Here is a 16,966-nt window from a genome sequence, read left to right on the forward strand (position 1 = left end):
CAAGCTTAAATTTATTCAGAAAAGGTAATGCTAACGCTTAACCAAAGGCAAGCATTAAAGCAAATTCACAAATCCCAAGCAACCCCTTTCTTACAGCTATCAACCATGCCATTTCTAAGATAAAGCCCCCAAATTTTTTGACACTTCTCCCATCAAGAAGTGGGGTCTATTCCCTTCCTGGGATCCAGACTCTGTGAATGTACAATAGAATGGGGTAAGGTTAACACTATGCCAATTTCTAGGCCCAGGCCTTAAAAAGTGACAGCCTCTGCAGCTTCTACTTCCTATCTCCTGAGATGCTCATTCTTAGAACCCAGCCACCATGCTGTGAGGAAGCCCAAGCAACCCATGGACAGGCCTACACAGACAGGCACACAGAACCAGGGTTAATTTGCCAGTCATGTGAGTGAGCCATCTGGAAAGTAGATCCACCATCCCTAATCAAACTACTGCAGCTACCGACAAACAAGCAGAGATGAGCTGTCCTTGACACTGCAAACTGCAGTTTCCTGAGCAAAATAAATGACTATTGCTGTTTTAAGCTTCTAAGTTTGGGGGTGATTTGTTACACAGCAATTGATAATGCTAACCGTAACATTAACTTTTTATGTTCTTTAAAAGAGAAAGTTTATAACAATAAATAGCCACCCTACTGCCCCTTGATTTACCACCACATGTGACTTGTGGGAGGCAGATAGCACAGTGGGTAAAAGCACAGACTTTTAGGGCTAGACTGGCAGGATCTAAATAGTGGCAAGTCATGTACTCCCTGTGCTTTGGTCTCTTCATCTATAAAAGATGACAGTAACCTCCTAGGCTATTAGGATTAAGGAAGGTTGTTTGAAAAGAAGCTGTTTTAAAGAAAGGAAGTGGTAGAGAAAAGAAAATAAAAATATGGTTAAAAAAACAGGAAGATCAGGAAATCTTAGAAGCAAGGAGAGGGGAGCAGGAATGTTCAGGCAGGAAATCAAGGAGAGGCCTAGCAGGAGGAGTTTGCTTTGCAGACCTGGCCACCAAATGAGACAGGGCTCTAGAGACTGACGGAGCCCGCCAGTAACAGGTTTCTTGGCTTCCGCAGCTCTACACATTCCGGCAACTTCATCAGGAATAGACTGGGGGGAGCAACAGGGCAGTGCCTACAGGACTATAATCTTCCCTCTAACTGCAAGGCCTTCCAACACCCTCAAAAAACTGAATAAAGTTTACCTTTAGTCAAGTTGGCCCGTCTGTTCCCCCCCTTATACAGAGGAGGTGCCCCCCATCTCTCACATCTTCTGACTTAGCTGCTGATGCCTGCAATTGCTTTTAACACGGAGAGAAGATATTTTCTTTCCGCATTCAAAGGAAAAATGACAAAAATGCAAGGGTCTGGCTACAATAATACTGAGCTGAACTAAGTTTCGGTTAATCACTCTGCCAAGTGGGGCCCGGTCAGACATCTTTAGAAAAGGAGGAACAAATGGTTTACTGAGGCCTACTAAATGTCAGGTCATGGTCCACAGATAGTAGAGTGACACCAGTTTGGGTCATTTCCAATGTCTTAAATATTTACTGAATGACATAAGAAACAAACCTGAGTACACCATCTATCAGACCTCCCCCTGTGTTCACAGAGGAAGCATTTAAGAGCAGGAGAGCATCAGGTCACCATCACTGGGGGGGAAATGGTCACAGAAGAGGGAAAAGGAAAAGAGCTAAGGATACTGACAGAGAAACTGTACATTTCAACACTAACTACAATCACATTTATTCTCCTGTGAAGAAGACAAAAGCAAACAATACAGACTAGCTATGCCATTTACCAGTTATGTGACACTGGGTAAGTGACTTAACTTCTGTGTGCCTTGATATCCTCATCCCTAAAATGGGTAGCTATACCTATTTTATTGGGTTATTGTAAGAATCAAATGAATATAGGGGCACCTAGGTGGCTCAGTGAGGTAAGCGTCTGTCCTGGTTTCAGCTCAGGTCATGATCTCACGGTTCCATGAGTTTGAGCCCCGCATCTGGCTCTGCACTGACCGTGCAGTGCTTAGGATTCTCTCTCTCTCTGCCCCCCACCTCTCTCTCTCAAATAAATAAACTTAGAAAACAAAGAAATGAATATAAGTGCTTAAAATAGTACCCCACATGTAATAAATGTCATTTAATTATCAACTGCAATTATTATTACTACGAGTACTATTCTTACTGTCTGACATATCAGACCTGAATCTATCAACTCAGGAAGCCCTATCATTACACAGGAGCACATTGTTCTCCGGAGATTCACTAATGGCAGTATTTCTATAAACAAAGGATATAAGATAAAAAAAGAGTTTGTTAGCAAACAAAACTCATGAACTCTCCTTTAGGGAGTAACTAAGAAGACTTCAGGTAATAGACTCATTTCTCTCTCTCTCTCTCTGTTGGTATCTTTCTGGTTATTAAGTCATTGTTCAAAACCTAAGGTGTGAGAGGAGGTGTCAAAAATGAGCAGGGTGGCTCAGTCAGTTAAGCTTCTAACTGCGGCTCAGGTCACAATCTTGCGGTTTGTGGGTTCAAGCCCCACATTGGGCTCTGTGCTGACAGCTTAGAGCCTAGAGCCTGCTTCAGATTCTGTGTCTCCTCTGCCCCTCCCCCACTCACTCACTCACTCTCTCTCTCAAAAATAAACATTAATTTTTTTTTTTAAATGAGACAAAGCATAAACCAGTATATTGTGAGAACTGCTGACAGTTAAGGTGATTTGGCTGGGGGAGAACATGGCCATATTAGCTTACATAAAGCTTTCAGATACTCTCCAAGCTTCATATGACAAAGGACTGAGAACAACAGAAACTCTAAGCAACCATTCACCATAAAATCTGATGATCTGGACTTAAAACTTAGAGAAGAGTTGGCTACCCTGCTTTTCCAAATCAAAACTGGGCTTTGGTTTCTAGCAGGACCTATTCAGAAATAGGACTATAGAGAACGCATCTCAGATAACATGAAAACAAGGAAATTTTTCTAATACAGGAAGAAATGGATGAAGAAACAGAAAAATGATTGGTGGCAGGAGAGTTTGCTTTCAGTTCTATTTTACAAAGAATTATACACATCACATACATTATGTATGTAATTCTCATTATGTTTACACCAGCAGGTTGTCTTTCACAGAGACTTGCTCATATTCATTCATAAAGGAAAAAAATTCTTGGCCTCTGATTTTTTAAGATTGACTTTTAAAAAAGTTTACCTACTTATTTTGAGAGAGAGAGAGTGCATGCATGCCTGTGCACAAGCAGGGGAGGGGCAGACAGAGGGAGAGAGAGAACCCCAAGCATGCTCTGTGCTGTCAGCATAGAACCCAGCGCAGGGCTCAATCTCACGAACCTGAGATCGCAACTTGAGCTGAAATCAAGAGTGGGATGCTCAACTGACCAAGACACCCAGGCGCCCCTAAGACAGACTTCTGAGAGGTGGTCTACTTACCTCTATCTCCCAAGAAAAGAGATAAACGTAAGTATGTGCTATGGATCAGGCATAAGCGAGACATCTTATATACATTATCTTAGTTCATCTTCGTAATAACCCTATGAACACACATGAGAAAACCAAAGCAGAGAGAAATGAGGAACTCTCCCCAGAGTAACTCTCCCTACAAATGACAAAGTAAACTCAGGTCTACTTTGAATCCAAAGCTCATGTATGTTCTATGCACTTCACTCTGCTAAGGCATGACAGATACTGTAATATCTACTTGCCTGAATGTCAATGTCTGCCCACAGAAGTAAGTCGGAGCGCTGGAGTAGAGGACACCTGAGGATTCAGAATCATTCCGGAGGGCTATATTTCTTCGACTACTCAGGCTGTAGCCCTCAAAGCCAGCTGTCCACTCTTTTTAAAAAGCAAAAATATTGAAATTATTGAAACCCTGTGAGGAGTATCTTCAATACAGACACATTAAATAAAACTTGGAAGCAGAAGACGCTGCTCTTAGGGGTCATGGGCAAGTTCCATAAAAGAAGAGAGGCAGTGACAGGGTATCCTGGTTAACCCTACAAACCACGAAACACATGCTAGTCTACTGTGGCATGGAAGATCAAGTGAGAGCTCTCTCCTACCTCATAAAATCAGGGTGAAGCATAACTGTTTGAGCTTATTCCAACCTGATTAAGAACTAGTTAACAAGTAAGTCCAAATGTTTTAAGGTAGTAATACAGGAGAGACCAATTTCATTTTGGTTTGTCTTTTTAGGAGAGACCAATTTCAAATCCTAAGACCTCCATCCTGATACTCATTCATTTGAAAAATCAGTATTCTGATGCAATACTTAAGCCCTTGGATTTAGGGAACGCTAATAATCCCGCCTGGCACTATTTTTGGACTCTGGGAGAGAAGAACTGATGAAAATTTCTCAAAATTCACATGAAGTAATTTGAACAGGGCAGTTTCCATGTTTTTCTTATCAATTCAGGGTTTACTGTCAGCAAATGTGGTTGTCAGTGTGCAGACGGAACAGGTACAAGTGGTCTGATACACAGTGAAGCTTCAGGAGTGAGAAGGCAACAGCATACCATGAGGCACCAACGTGGAGTGACCCATTTGGGGGACACTCCAAGGACTCCATTCCTGTCGGCCATCTCCTCGGGCGCAGACTCTGAATTGATAATCAACGTTGGGGTCTATGTGCAATACTATGAACTCAGTTTCAGAGCCTACATATACGTCCTCAAAATGATTTGAAGTGCATTTGCGGAACTGGAGCCTGTAATCTTGGGCTATAAAGTCGTCATCCACCTAAGGAGAAAGGCTTTATGTTAGGTAAAAATCAGGAAATAATTTCTCTCAGCATCATGGCTTAAGAACTCTTGGGCCAAGCATAGAAGCCCATGTACTGAATGTGGGCTATTCACAGGAAGGTCACAGAAAATATGCCATCATTATTTCCCTTCTTTCCTTTATTGAGCCATATTGTTTTACACTTCCCAGTCTGATTTGGAAAACTCTTCTTTTGAAGAATTGTATGTTTTCTATACAATAAAGCCAAAGGTAAAGTATTCAAAATTCAAAGATAAGAATCCCACAACTAGGTGCACCTAGGTGGTTCATTTGGTTGAGTGTCTCTTGATTTCGGCTCAGATCATGATCCCAGAGTCATGGGATCGAGCCCCATGTCAGGCTCCATGCTAACTGTGGAGCCTGCTTGGGACTCTCTCCCGACCCCCAACCCAGCCTCTCCCTCACTAGTATACGCTCTCTCACTCTCTCTAAAATAACAAAAATTAAATTAAATTAAAATTAAATAAAGAAAGAACCCCACAACTACATCATTCATATAACCAAGAGAATTAATATCTAGAATATATAAAAGACTCCTAAAACTTAAAAACCACCCAATAAGGAAATGGACAAAAGACCAAAATAAACATTCTATAGAATTAAAATATAAGCAACCAAAAATATATAAAAATACTCAACCAAATTTGTAACATGGACAATGAAATCTAAAACCAAAATGAGGGAGGTGCCTGGGTGGCTCAGTTGGTTAAGCACCCGACTTTGGCTCAGATCATGATCTCCCGTCTTGTGGTTTCGAGCCCCGCATCAGGTTCTGTGCTGACAGCTCAAAGGCTGAAGCCTGCTTCAGATTCTGTGTCTCACTCTCTCTCCTTCTACCCCTCCCCTGCCCTCTCTTTGTCTCTATCTCTCAGAAATAAACAAACATTAAAAAAAATTTATAGACCCAAAATGATGGGTGCCCGGTGGGGTGGTTCAGTCGGTTAAGCGTCCGACTGTTAATTTCGGCTCAGGTTGTGATGTCACAGTGGTGAGATGGTGCTGGACATGGAGCCTGCTTAAGATTCTTTCTCTCTTTCTCCCTTTGCCCCTCCCACACGTATGGGCACACTCACTCTTAAAAAAAAAAAAAAGATATAGAAAAAAATAAATAATAAAGAAATAAAACCAAAATGAGATACCATATCGGCAAAAATACAAAGTCTGAGAAAGCCAAGTATTGGTCAGGATGCAGAGTAACAGGAACTCATACACTGCTGGTGGAAACACTGGTACAATCACATTAAAGAGAACTTAGTATTATCTAGCAGAGTATGGATCGTATACTCTAAGACCTCATAATTTTACTGGGTATACACTTAAGAAAAACATCTTACACATGTACACAAGGAAACATGAATAATAATATGTTTACAGCAAAAAACTGGAAACTCTAGGTCCACTGACAGGCAAAAGAATAAAAATGGAATGACAGTCTTTGTTTTGAACGAACAAAAACCTCTCTATTTTTTTTCTATTAATAAGGCTTCATTAGAAAACCCATTTAAGAAAATTATTTCCAGAATATGAGCACCCACTCTGAATGATGTATTTATCTGTCAACAGCCAAGACACTTATGACCCATTTAGACAGGTTTTTTTTTTTTTTTTAAGTTTATTTATTTATTTTGAGAGAGGGAGAGCACACGCACATGCACAAGCAGGGGAGGGGAACAGAGAAAGGGAGAGAATCCCAAGCAGGCTCCGTGCTATCAATGTCAAGCCCAATCCAGGGCTTAATCTCACAAACGGTGAAATCATGACTGAGCTGAAATCAAGAGTCAGATGCTTAACCAACTGAGACACCCAAGCACCCCAAGTTACCATACTTTAGATAGAAACCATGTCCAGGGGCGCCTGTGGCTTAGTCAGTTAAGCGTCCAACTCTTGATTTCGGCTCAGATCATGATCTCAGTTCAAGTCCAGTTCCGTGCTAACAGTGCAGAGCCTGCCTGGGATTCTCTCTCTCTTTCCCTCTCTCTCTCTGACCCTCCCATGCTCTCTCACTCTCTCTCTCTCTCCCAAAAATAAAATTCTTTTTAAAAATTAAAAAAAATATATGGTAACTCATATACATAACATGATTTAACACACAAAATTCTCAGCAATGCTGAGAATGTGAAAAAACCACATTTTAAGAACTTTATTTCAGAAATATTAGTTCAACGTGGAACAGAAAATATCAGACACCCAATCAATATTCAGTACGACCTTTTGACTTTCGTAATAAACAGAAATGGGAGAGATCTTCAACTCACTAAGGGTTAAGTTTGGGAAATATGTGATGGGAAATACTGTTGTGATACAGAGATTTTTTAAAGGCATCTTCAAAACTATCTCAAACTGGAAGAGCTACCTCCATTCAAGTTCCCTGTGACTTTAATTGTAAAGCCGAAGAGACTTGTTTGTGAAGAGAAGAAAATCTTCAAAGGTAATTAATAAAAAACATCCTAAAGGCGCTCAAATCTCAAATCCACAATGTTGAAGCCACTTCTACAATTAATTACATACCTTACACCATCGAACAATGATGCCTCCAGGTTTCTCTATTAGTTCTTCTATCTGTACCGGTGGGCGAGATGCTACCGTTCCATGCTTGAAAATGTGGTCTTTCACTATGTTCAGAATTGAGTCATCCAACTGAGCAGATAAACAAGGCACATCAACCAGTAAAGGCACTTCTGGTAAGCTGAGGAAACAAAGCTTATGTGTTTATGAGGCTTTTAACTGGAAGTTAAAAATATGACGCAGAGTTTCAATCAGTCACATACTATAATGATGCTGAAGCCCCCAGGAAATAATGCCAATGGCAACAGAGGCTTTGCAGGATGTTACATAAAGATTCTCTTCCCAGATAAATATAACCAACAAAATAGAAATTTGGTAGGATCACCACTGTCAAGTTTATACTGAAAGATCCAATGTACTCAGTTTCAATATGTGCAGAATATCTAAAATTTAACAATTCTCTTACACATTAGAATTGAAGAAAATCTATAATAAAACTATACCAAAAATTACAATCACAACTATTTCCTACTACTAATACTGGTATTGGGCAGTGGACCTTGAAATCTATATTCTCTATCACACTTACTCAGAATCTTTAATAGGGAGGGGGAAAAAAAGCAGACAGTTTAAATGCTTCAAACCAAATCCTGAAGGCACTAACTACTTTACCTGTCCAACTGAATGTGTGAGGCCTTTTTGGTAAAGTTCCACAGTTTTTCATTCTGTTCTCCTACACCACCCAGAATGGCGATCTCCCCTACAATCAGGAATAAGAGAACAAGTACAGTGAAAAACGGTCCTGTTACAAAGGAATCACTACAACCCGTGTCAAGGTGGGTCTCTGGTTTCCCTACAAACAATTCTTAAGTGATTCCAGAGTCAAATCCCCAAAAAGCAAAAGTAGAAACTATTTTAGAAGTGACTCTAAGGTGAAGCTCATGAGGAAAAGGGGTCCATGATGGTTAACATTTTGCCAGAAATTAAAAAATGTGCTCTAAACAAAGAAATACTGTTTAGCAACGAAAATTTTTTTATAAATCTTTTTAAACGTTTATTCATTTTTGAGAGAGAGACAGAGCATGAACGGGGGAGAGTCAGAGAGAGAGGGAGACACAGAATCCGAAGCAGGCTCCAGGCTCTGAGCTGTCAGTACAGAGCCTGATGCGGGGCTCGAACTCACTGACCTCGAGATCATGACCTGAGCTGAAGTCGGATGCTCAACCTACTGAGCCACCCAGGCGCCCCTAGTTTGTCAACCAATTTTATGCAATGGACAAGGTGCAGGTACTTTCTGCCATCTCTCCTACAGAATCTTGACTTACAGAACTCCAATAGGAGCCAGTACAGGTATTACCCTGACAGAAGAATAGGGCACGGGGTCTTATAAAGTCAAATGATACAGCTATTTTCCTGAAAGAATATCACACATTAGAAATTATTCCACAGAGGGGCATCTGGGGTGGCTCAGTCGGTTAAGCGTCTGACTTTGGCTCAGGTCATGATCTCGAGGTCAGTGAGTTTGAGCCCCGCATCAGGCTCTGTACTCTCAAGCGCAGAACCTGCTTCAGATCCTCTGTCTCCCTCTCTCTCTGCCACTCCCTCTTTCATACACACACTCTCTCTCTCAAAAATAAACAAACATTAAAAAAAAAATTATTCCACAGAAAAATAAAAAGGAGGAGCTATATAAAGACAACTTCCGTGTCCTTCCAGGACCCCGAAGAAACAGTACCGGGACACTCTTTCCATCTGAATGTGCCCTGGAGTGACTCAAGTTTTTGGGGACCATATAACATGACATTCTCCCTCACCAACAGGAAAACAGAGACATATTGAACAATGCCTGAAAGTCCTCAAAATTCCATCAATAAGTCTTTATCCCTTGAGAGGAAGAGATTGAAATTCAAAATATTTCTGAAATATAAAAAAATTTAAGCATCAGATGCTGTAACAAACAAGTTTGTGCCTCAAAGGATTTCTTTTCTAAAATAAAAACATTTCTCAGTCCTCAGGGTGATGGATGATCTCTGAACTACTTCTGGGTTTGTTTCCAAATGCAAAGCCTCCAGGGAAAGACGTTCTATGGTCCCACTAAGAAGCATTTTCTCAAAGGCACTGCTAGGGTCAGTGTCAAATAAGCAGTTCTCACTGAAGAGAAGACAAAATGTAATGAGCATCTACAGATAATACCAATACCACATTCTAAATGTTACCACAAAGGGATGAATTTCCAGTTGGAATGACAGACTTGTTAGCCACTCACCCTTTTTATCTCATGCCATTCACAGCACTCAATGCAGAATGGGTGGTATTCAGTCTCCTCTGGCTCCTTTTTCCTCAACTGTCCTTTAAATGCTGGCATCCCCCACCGTCTACCCTCTGCCACCCTCTCTTCTCAATATTGTACACTAACTCTTGATGATTTACTTACTCTCATGGATTCAGACTCGATATATACACCATCAATTGTCATACTGCCATACTGATCTCTCTCCTAAGCCACATGCCACATTCCCAACTACCTTCTGGGCATCTTGCCCCATACTGAATGCCCAACTACCCAGTGAAGCCCACCCTTCTCCTTTGTTTATGTCCATAAACAGCACAATTCACCTGGTAATCCAAAATCAGGCTGGTTTTGGTCATCCTAAGGCCTTCCCTTTATCCTCCAATATCTAGACAATCACCAGTAATCAACACTCACTGACAAGTAAAATCATCAATTCTCTTTCTGAAAAATCTTAAAATCAGCTCCACATCATCTCTACCTGTCATTGCCTTCATCATTTCCTGTCTGGATTAGTGCTACAACCTCCTAATTGGCCTCTTTTACCTCAGTCTTATGACCTCCAATACAGTCTCCAAACTGTAGGCAGTACCATTTTGCTGTTTTTTTTTTTTTTAATTCAAATCTGATTGTGTAACTCTGCTGCCTAAAATACTTCAATAGATCCCTGATACACCATTCACTTCACTCGTGATGTTACTTCTGCTTCAAATTGTGCTGTTACCTCCTTTTTTCCTTTGTCTGCTTAATGAATTCCTTCAAGCTTCTGTGCAACTCCTCCTACAGAAAGCTACCCTACACTCTCCCGGAGGTAAGGGCTTTCCCTTCTGTGTTCCTGTGGGTCTTAGATTGCTCTCAGCATGTATGCCTCTCTCACTGTACTGTGAACCCCACAGGGCAGAACTGTGATCTTTTTAATTAATACACTCAACAAAGAAGTATGTGAAGGGAGGAAGGTGGGTGTGAAGACGGGAAGGTAGCAAGGCAAGATCTGGGCATGCTTTAACCACAATTAACGGGCTACAGATAGGTATGGAACTATTATGATTTCAGGAGTAAACACCAATCGTAATTTGTAACCTTCTAAAACTAACAATGGAATTAAATTATTTGAACACTGAAAAACATTTAAATAGACTCAAAAGGACCTTAAAATCACTGTGTTAACAGTGAGTAAGACCTTAACATAGAACATTTGAGAAAAACCCTTTACTCCTTGTTTTGTAAATAATTATAATTAACACTTTAACTGCACTCACCCTGGGATACCTCACAGTATCTGCTGTCCTATATTACAAACCATCCTAAGGCAGGAACATTCCAAGCACCCCACAGATGGCAAGAAGCCTGTTGGCACCCTGAGAAATCGACAAAGTGCCAATCTGAATGTGCCACACTTAACAGGCTCCCTGGACTCCCACCTTCTTGGACTAAGTCCTCTGCGGTATGAACTCCGTGCTCTATGAGTTTCTGGCAATCATCTAGAGGTTTAATGGTCTCCTGTTCAATGGTGTCCACCTCTTGCAGAAGGGTCACCAATCGCTCATCCAGGAGCTTCCCAAGGGTTCCCTTTAAGTCATTAAAATGCTGTTTGAGGACATCTCTGGTCTGGGATGCACTCTCTTTGATCTGAAAAGGAAGAACATAAAAACTTAGAATCTCTGAATAGGCTAATACACGGGCGGGCATCACTCAAAATCTCAAGGCACTACACAACAACCATCTTCCATTTCTTGATAAATCCGATGTGACTGATTTGCACAAACTTGCAGAAATGCATAAAACTGGCCTTCAGGTAAAACTGAATGGGCTCAAATCCTGGTTCCATCGTTCACAAACCCTGTCGATTTTGGTTACGTTAATTAAGCACTCTAACACCTCAATTTCCTTAACTGTCAAATCAATGTAATGCTTACCTCATGGAGTTGCTGTAAGGATTAAATAAAAATAATCTATGTATTACACTTGGTAAAATAACTGGCACACTGATGTTCCCAAAAAATGTTAGAAAGTATTATTATCTACACAAAGTAGTTCTTGGCAACAGTATGTTTCAGTACAAAAAAATTTTAAATTAGGAGGGGATTAAGGTTCATTTTACTGAAAAGTAGTAAATAAAAGGTAGATTAGAAGGCCATTAATATATTTTTTTTTATTACCTAATGGATAAAATGCCCTCATTGTGGTAAAACTAAGAATTTATTTAGAATTCAAAGAGGCTCACAGAAGGCAGAGGATGTTCATGAAAACACACCTCTGGGACAACGCTTTCATCCTTTCCAAGTCCCGTTCCTCTTTGCAAATCTCAACAAGAGGTTTATAGACCCTCTTCCCAGTAAAATGAAGAATACGTACCCTAAAGAAATTAATTCAATTTCAAAGCTACAAATTCCCTCAAATTTCAACCATGGCTTGCCTGAAACAGTAATTCTGAAACTTGGTTTGCAGAAGAATCATGTAGGCTGCCTGTTATAATTTAGACTGTAGGGCTCCATCCCAGACCTAATGATTCAGAACCTTCGAGAAGGGTGAAGGGGTATATGGATACAGTTCTCATGTTTCACAAGCACACCTGTGATTCTGCAGCCCAGACTCTGAGAAACACTGCCCTCAGGTCCACAGAGCCCAGAGTAAGAGCTGCTGTTCTGGGAGGTAGGGCAGGGAAATCTTTACAGCTCAGACATACTTTGAAAACAAACCAGTTGTCTATACAGATACAAGATTTTTTTTTTTTTTTAAGAATATGGATAACACACAATTCACTCCCACTTAACAGGAAAATTCTAACAAAAGCCAAAAAGTTGAATTAAAGCAAACACATACTTACTTTGCAGATATTAGTTTCATAATGATATTATTACATTTATACTCTAACTCTTTTGCTAACTTTATCTTTGCAAGAGCATTTGAAGTCCAAGAAAATCCACAAAGCATACGACTTTAACAGTTAACAGAAATTTAAAAAGTTTCCATTTATTCTCTAATACTAAATTTAAAAAGCAGAATACAAAATTGTTTTCCAGAAATATTCACAACCATGTAAAAACAAAAGATGCCTATGCTCAAAGAGTACAAAGAAATACAGGGAGGAAAATACAGGGACAGTCTGATGATTAGATGAAGTGGAAGGATCATGGAAATAATTTTTTCTCCTTCCAACATTAATTTAACTTACAATAGTATGTGTGAAGTGAACGAATTCCTTTTTTTTTAAATTTTTTGTTTAATGTTTATTCATTTTTGGAGACAGAGAGAGACAGAGTATGAGTGGGGGAGGGGCAGAGAGAGAGAGGGAGACACAGAATCTGAAGCAGGCTCCAGGCTCTGAGCTGTCAGCACAGAGCCTGATGCCAGACTCAAGCTCACAGACTGCGAGATCATGACCTGTGCCAAAGTCAGAAGTTTAACCAACTGAGCCACCCAGGCACCCCAAAGAATTCCTTAAATCATAAAGAAAAAGAGAGATTCTGGGCGTCTGAGTGGCTCAGTCGGTTGAGCGGCCGACTTCAGCTCAGGTCATGATCTCGCAGTCCGTGAGTTCAAGCCCCGCGTCAGGCTCTGTGCTGACAGCTAGGAGCCTGGAGCCTACTTCAGATTCTGTGTCTTCCTCTCTCTGGCCCTCCCCCGTTCATGCTATGTCTCTCTCTGTCTCAAAAATAAATAAACATTAAAAAAAATTTTTTTTTTAAAAGGAAAAAGAGAGATTCTAATTTAAGTTTGTTGATCACTGTGCAGTTACTAAGGAACTTCTATGAAATTAGCCCAAGCCAAGGTTGAAGAAGAAAAAAAAAAAAGGGAGGGAGCCATATTCAAAATGTACTTGATTTGCTTCATGAGTCACCTGTGGGATCTTTAAGACTCAGGCCCTAACATACATAGCACCAGGGAAATAAATGTTGCTGAATAAAAATGAAGTTAATCATGTACATTTTTAAGACCTTTTTTAAGGAACTAGGGAAAGAATGCCTTATGACTTTGATGTATCACCTGAATGCTGTTAGAAATGCAGACTCTTGGGGCGCCTGGGTGGCTCAGTCAGTTAAGCATCTGACTTCAGCTCAGGTCATGATGAGTTCAAGCCCTCATCGGACTTGGTGCTAGTGGCTCAGAGCCTGGAGCCTGTTTTGGATTCTGTGTCTCCCTCTCTCTCTGCCCCTCCCCTGTTCATGCTCTGTCTCTCTCTGTCTCAAAAATAAATAAAAACATTAAAAAAAAAAAGAAAGAAAGAAAGAAATGCAGAGTCTTAGGCCCCACCAAGAACCACAGAATCAGAACCTACGTTTTAAACAAGATCCCTAGGTGAATCATGACAGACCTTACAGATTCCAAAATAAATGAAGATAACATGTCAAAACCCTGTAGTACAGTTCACACTCCCAGCACCAAGAGGAAATTCTGCAGTTGAGAAGTATACCAATGAGGTCCTGTCTCACTCTTTAACGGATACTGCACACACAGGAAGTGCATTGGTTAGGTAAAGTCAATTTCCTCTTTAGAAAGAATTCAAAAGCTCCTTCAACTGTTTCAGAGGCCAAATATGTTGTTTTTACTTCAGAACCTCAGAGGGGGGGAAAAAAAAGGAAGTATGTGAACATAAAGCAGTGAGAGGGCCAGGGAGGGGAGACTCCACTTCCAAATCTACTTCCTAAGCTTCCATTGTAAGTGTGGTCCCTTTTGTTCACAGAATCCCAATCATTGCCGTTTCAGACCTGATCCTACCTTGGCATTATTTTCTTCTCCACAAAATGGTTCCCCCCCCCCCTTTTTTTTTTTTTCGAAAGAGACAGACAGAGAGAGAGCGAGGGCCCAAGTGGGGGAGAGGGGCAGAGAAGGGGAGAGAGAATTCCGAGCAGGTTCCATGCTCAGCGCAGAGCCCAATGGGGGGGCTCAACCCCACAACCCTGGGATCAGGACCTGCACAAAATCAAGTCAGATGTTCAATGGACTGAGTCACGCAGCACCCTTGAAACAGTTCATAATTTAAGCTACAGTCACCTTTTATCCAATCATGTAACTAATCAAGTTCATTTGCTTGGCTTTATGAAACTAAACAACACAGACTTGACTGCTGAGTGGTTTCTTCTTATTTGACGTGTTACCATGGTCCAACGTGTTCACCGTTAGCTCATTAACTTCACAATGACTCTAACAGGTGGGTCTCCATGGTTTACACTGAAGAGGGTGAATCTTGAAGAAATCAAATAACTTTCCCAAGGCTTCATGGTGCCAGAAACAGTCTGACTCCAAGGACCATGGTCTTTCCACTTTTCCCATTTTCAGGAGTTCCCAGGTAAACCTATAAATTATGTACTGACTGAAAACACTTCCTGCTATAACATGTATTTATCCTTTTTTTTCTTTTTAATGTTTATTTATTTCTGAGAGAGACAGAGTGCAAGCGGGGGAGGGGCAGAGAGAGAGAGAGAGAGAGAGAGAGAGAGAGAGAGAAAGACACATACAGAATCTGAAAACACTCCAGGCTCCAAGCTGTCAGCACAGAGCCCGACACAGGGCTCAAGCTCACCAACTGCAAGATCATGACCTAAGCCAAAGTCGGATGCTTAACCAACTGAGCCACCCAGGCTCCCCTGTATTTCTTATCCTTGCATAAAGAATCGTGTGGTTGGGGGCCCTGGGTGGCTCAGTTGGTTGAGCATCAGACTCTTTTTTTTTTTTTTTTTAATGTGTATTTATTTTTTAGAGAGACAGACACGGAGTATGAGCGGGGAGGGGCAGAGAGAGAGGGAGACACAGAATCTGAAACAGGCTCCAGGCTCTGAGCAGCCAGCACCAAGCCCAATGAGGGCTTGAACTCACAAACTGTGAAATCATGACCTGAGCTGAAGTCAGACCCTTAACCGACTGAGCCACCCAGGTGCCCTGAGCATCAGACTCATGATTTCAGCTTGTGTCACAATCCCAGGGTTGTGAGATCCAGCCCACATGGGGCTCCACACTCAGCATGGAGCCTGCTTGAGATTCCCAACGCCCCTCACTCCATCCAGCTCCTCTCTTCAGCTCTCATGTTCTCTTTCTAAAATTAAAAAAAAAAAAAAAAAAAAGAATCATGGTAGACTACCAAACAGCCCCCACAATCTACCTAGCCATTCTAGGGCAAAAAAACTGTGATAGTAACAAAGTACATTTAAATAGAATACAAATGATAAGCAACTCAAGGTCTCAAAAAGGAAGTTGTCATATACACTGTTTATGCTGATTAATAATATTCCAAACCAATTTTCCATCAAACCTCTACTGTAACAGACCATTAAAGTTTACTTACAAAGTTTCTACTGCAGTTTAATCTAATCCTTTAATCTAATCCTTAAACTGGGTGGGGGGGGGGGAATGGCGCCTGGGTGGCTCAGTCCATTGAGTGTCCGACTTCAGCTCAGGTCATGATCTTATGGTTCTTGAGTTTGAGCCCCACGTCGGGCTCTGTGCTGATGGCTCAGAGCCTGGAGCCTGCTTCGGATCCTGTGTCTCCCTCTCTCTCTATCCCTCCCCGACTAGTGTCCTGTCTCTCTCTGTCTCTCAAAAATAAATAAATGTAAAAAACAAAATTTTTTTTTAATAAAAATTAAAAAAAAATTTTTTTTTAACTAGGTTTCACACCCAGCACAGAGCCCAACCAGGGCTTGAACTCACAACCCTGAGATCAAGACATGAGCTAAGATCAAGTTGAATGTTTAATTGAGTGTCCCCTAAGCAACTGTGATTTTTTTTTTTCAAGTTTATTTATTTTTGAGAGAGAGAGAGAGAGAATGCAAGCAGGGGAGGGGCAGAGAGAGAGAGGGAGAGACAGAGAATGCCGAACAGGCTCTGAACTGTCAGCCCAGAGCCTGACTCAGGGCTTGAACTCACAAACCGTGAGATCATGACCTAAGCCAAAACCAAGAGCAGGACACTCAACCAACTGAGCCACCCAGGCTCCACCAAGCAACTGTATTTTTAATGTTTTAACATGAGGATGGGTTCACAAAATGCCAAAAAGTCATCAAGTTTACGTATCAATACTAAGGCTTGCAAAAGCCTAGTAAATGCATACTTCATAGCCCTCCAAGGTAACAGAGACTGATATATTTTCCTCATGAGTTTAGATACTAAAAAAGGTTATAAAACCTATGTAGAATGCGACTTAAAACATCTGTGGTCTTCAGGGGCAATATACAGTTGCTACATCAATATAATGTAAAACAATATGATATAATAAATATAATAGCATATTTCAGAAAATTAAGAAACTGAAATCTCCTCCATCTCCTCTAAAACAATTTTGACTTTATAGAAGAAAATAATTTTTATCCTCCAAGTTTAGTTTCCCAATTAACAAACAAGCAACTAAAACTCTTTTGTTATTTTTTT

The 16,966-nt window shown here is 40.8% G+C and overlaps 1 protein-coding gene across 1 annotated transcript in view; it reads right to left on the minus strand.

Moving 5' to 3' along the window:
* Positions 1–16,966, minus strand: part of CRLF3 (cytokine receptor like factor 3) — a 43,473-nt gene that overhangs the window by 17,087 nt on the left and 9,420 nt on the right. The window contains exons 2-6 of the mRNA XM_003996532.5: positions 11,023–11,230; positions 7,984–8,071; positions 7,315–7,492; positions 4,542–4,764; positions 3,729–3,861 (exon numbers count right to left, since the gene is read on the minus strand). Coding sequence (XP_003996581.1) covers positions 3,729–3,861; positions 4,542–4,764; positions 7,315–7,492; positions 7,984–8,071; positions 11,023–11,230 — 830 coding nt within the window. The remainder of the gene's footprint in view (positions 1–3,728; positions 3,862–4,541; positions 4,765–7,314; positions 7,493–7,983; positions 8,072–11,022; positions 11,231–16,966) is intronic.

This window comes from Felis catus, chromosome E1, assembly GCF_018350175.1.
Source record: "Felis catus isolate Fca126 chromosome E1, F.catus_Fca126_mat1.0, whole genome shotgun sequence".
NCBI lineage: Eukaryota > Metazoa > Chordata > Mammalia > Carnivora > Felidae > Felis > Felis catus.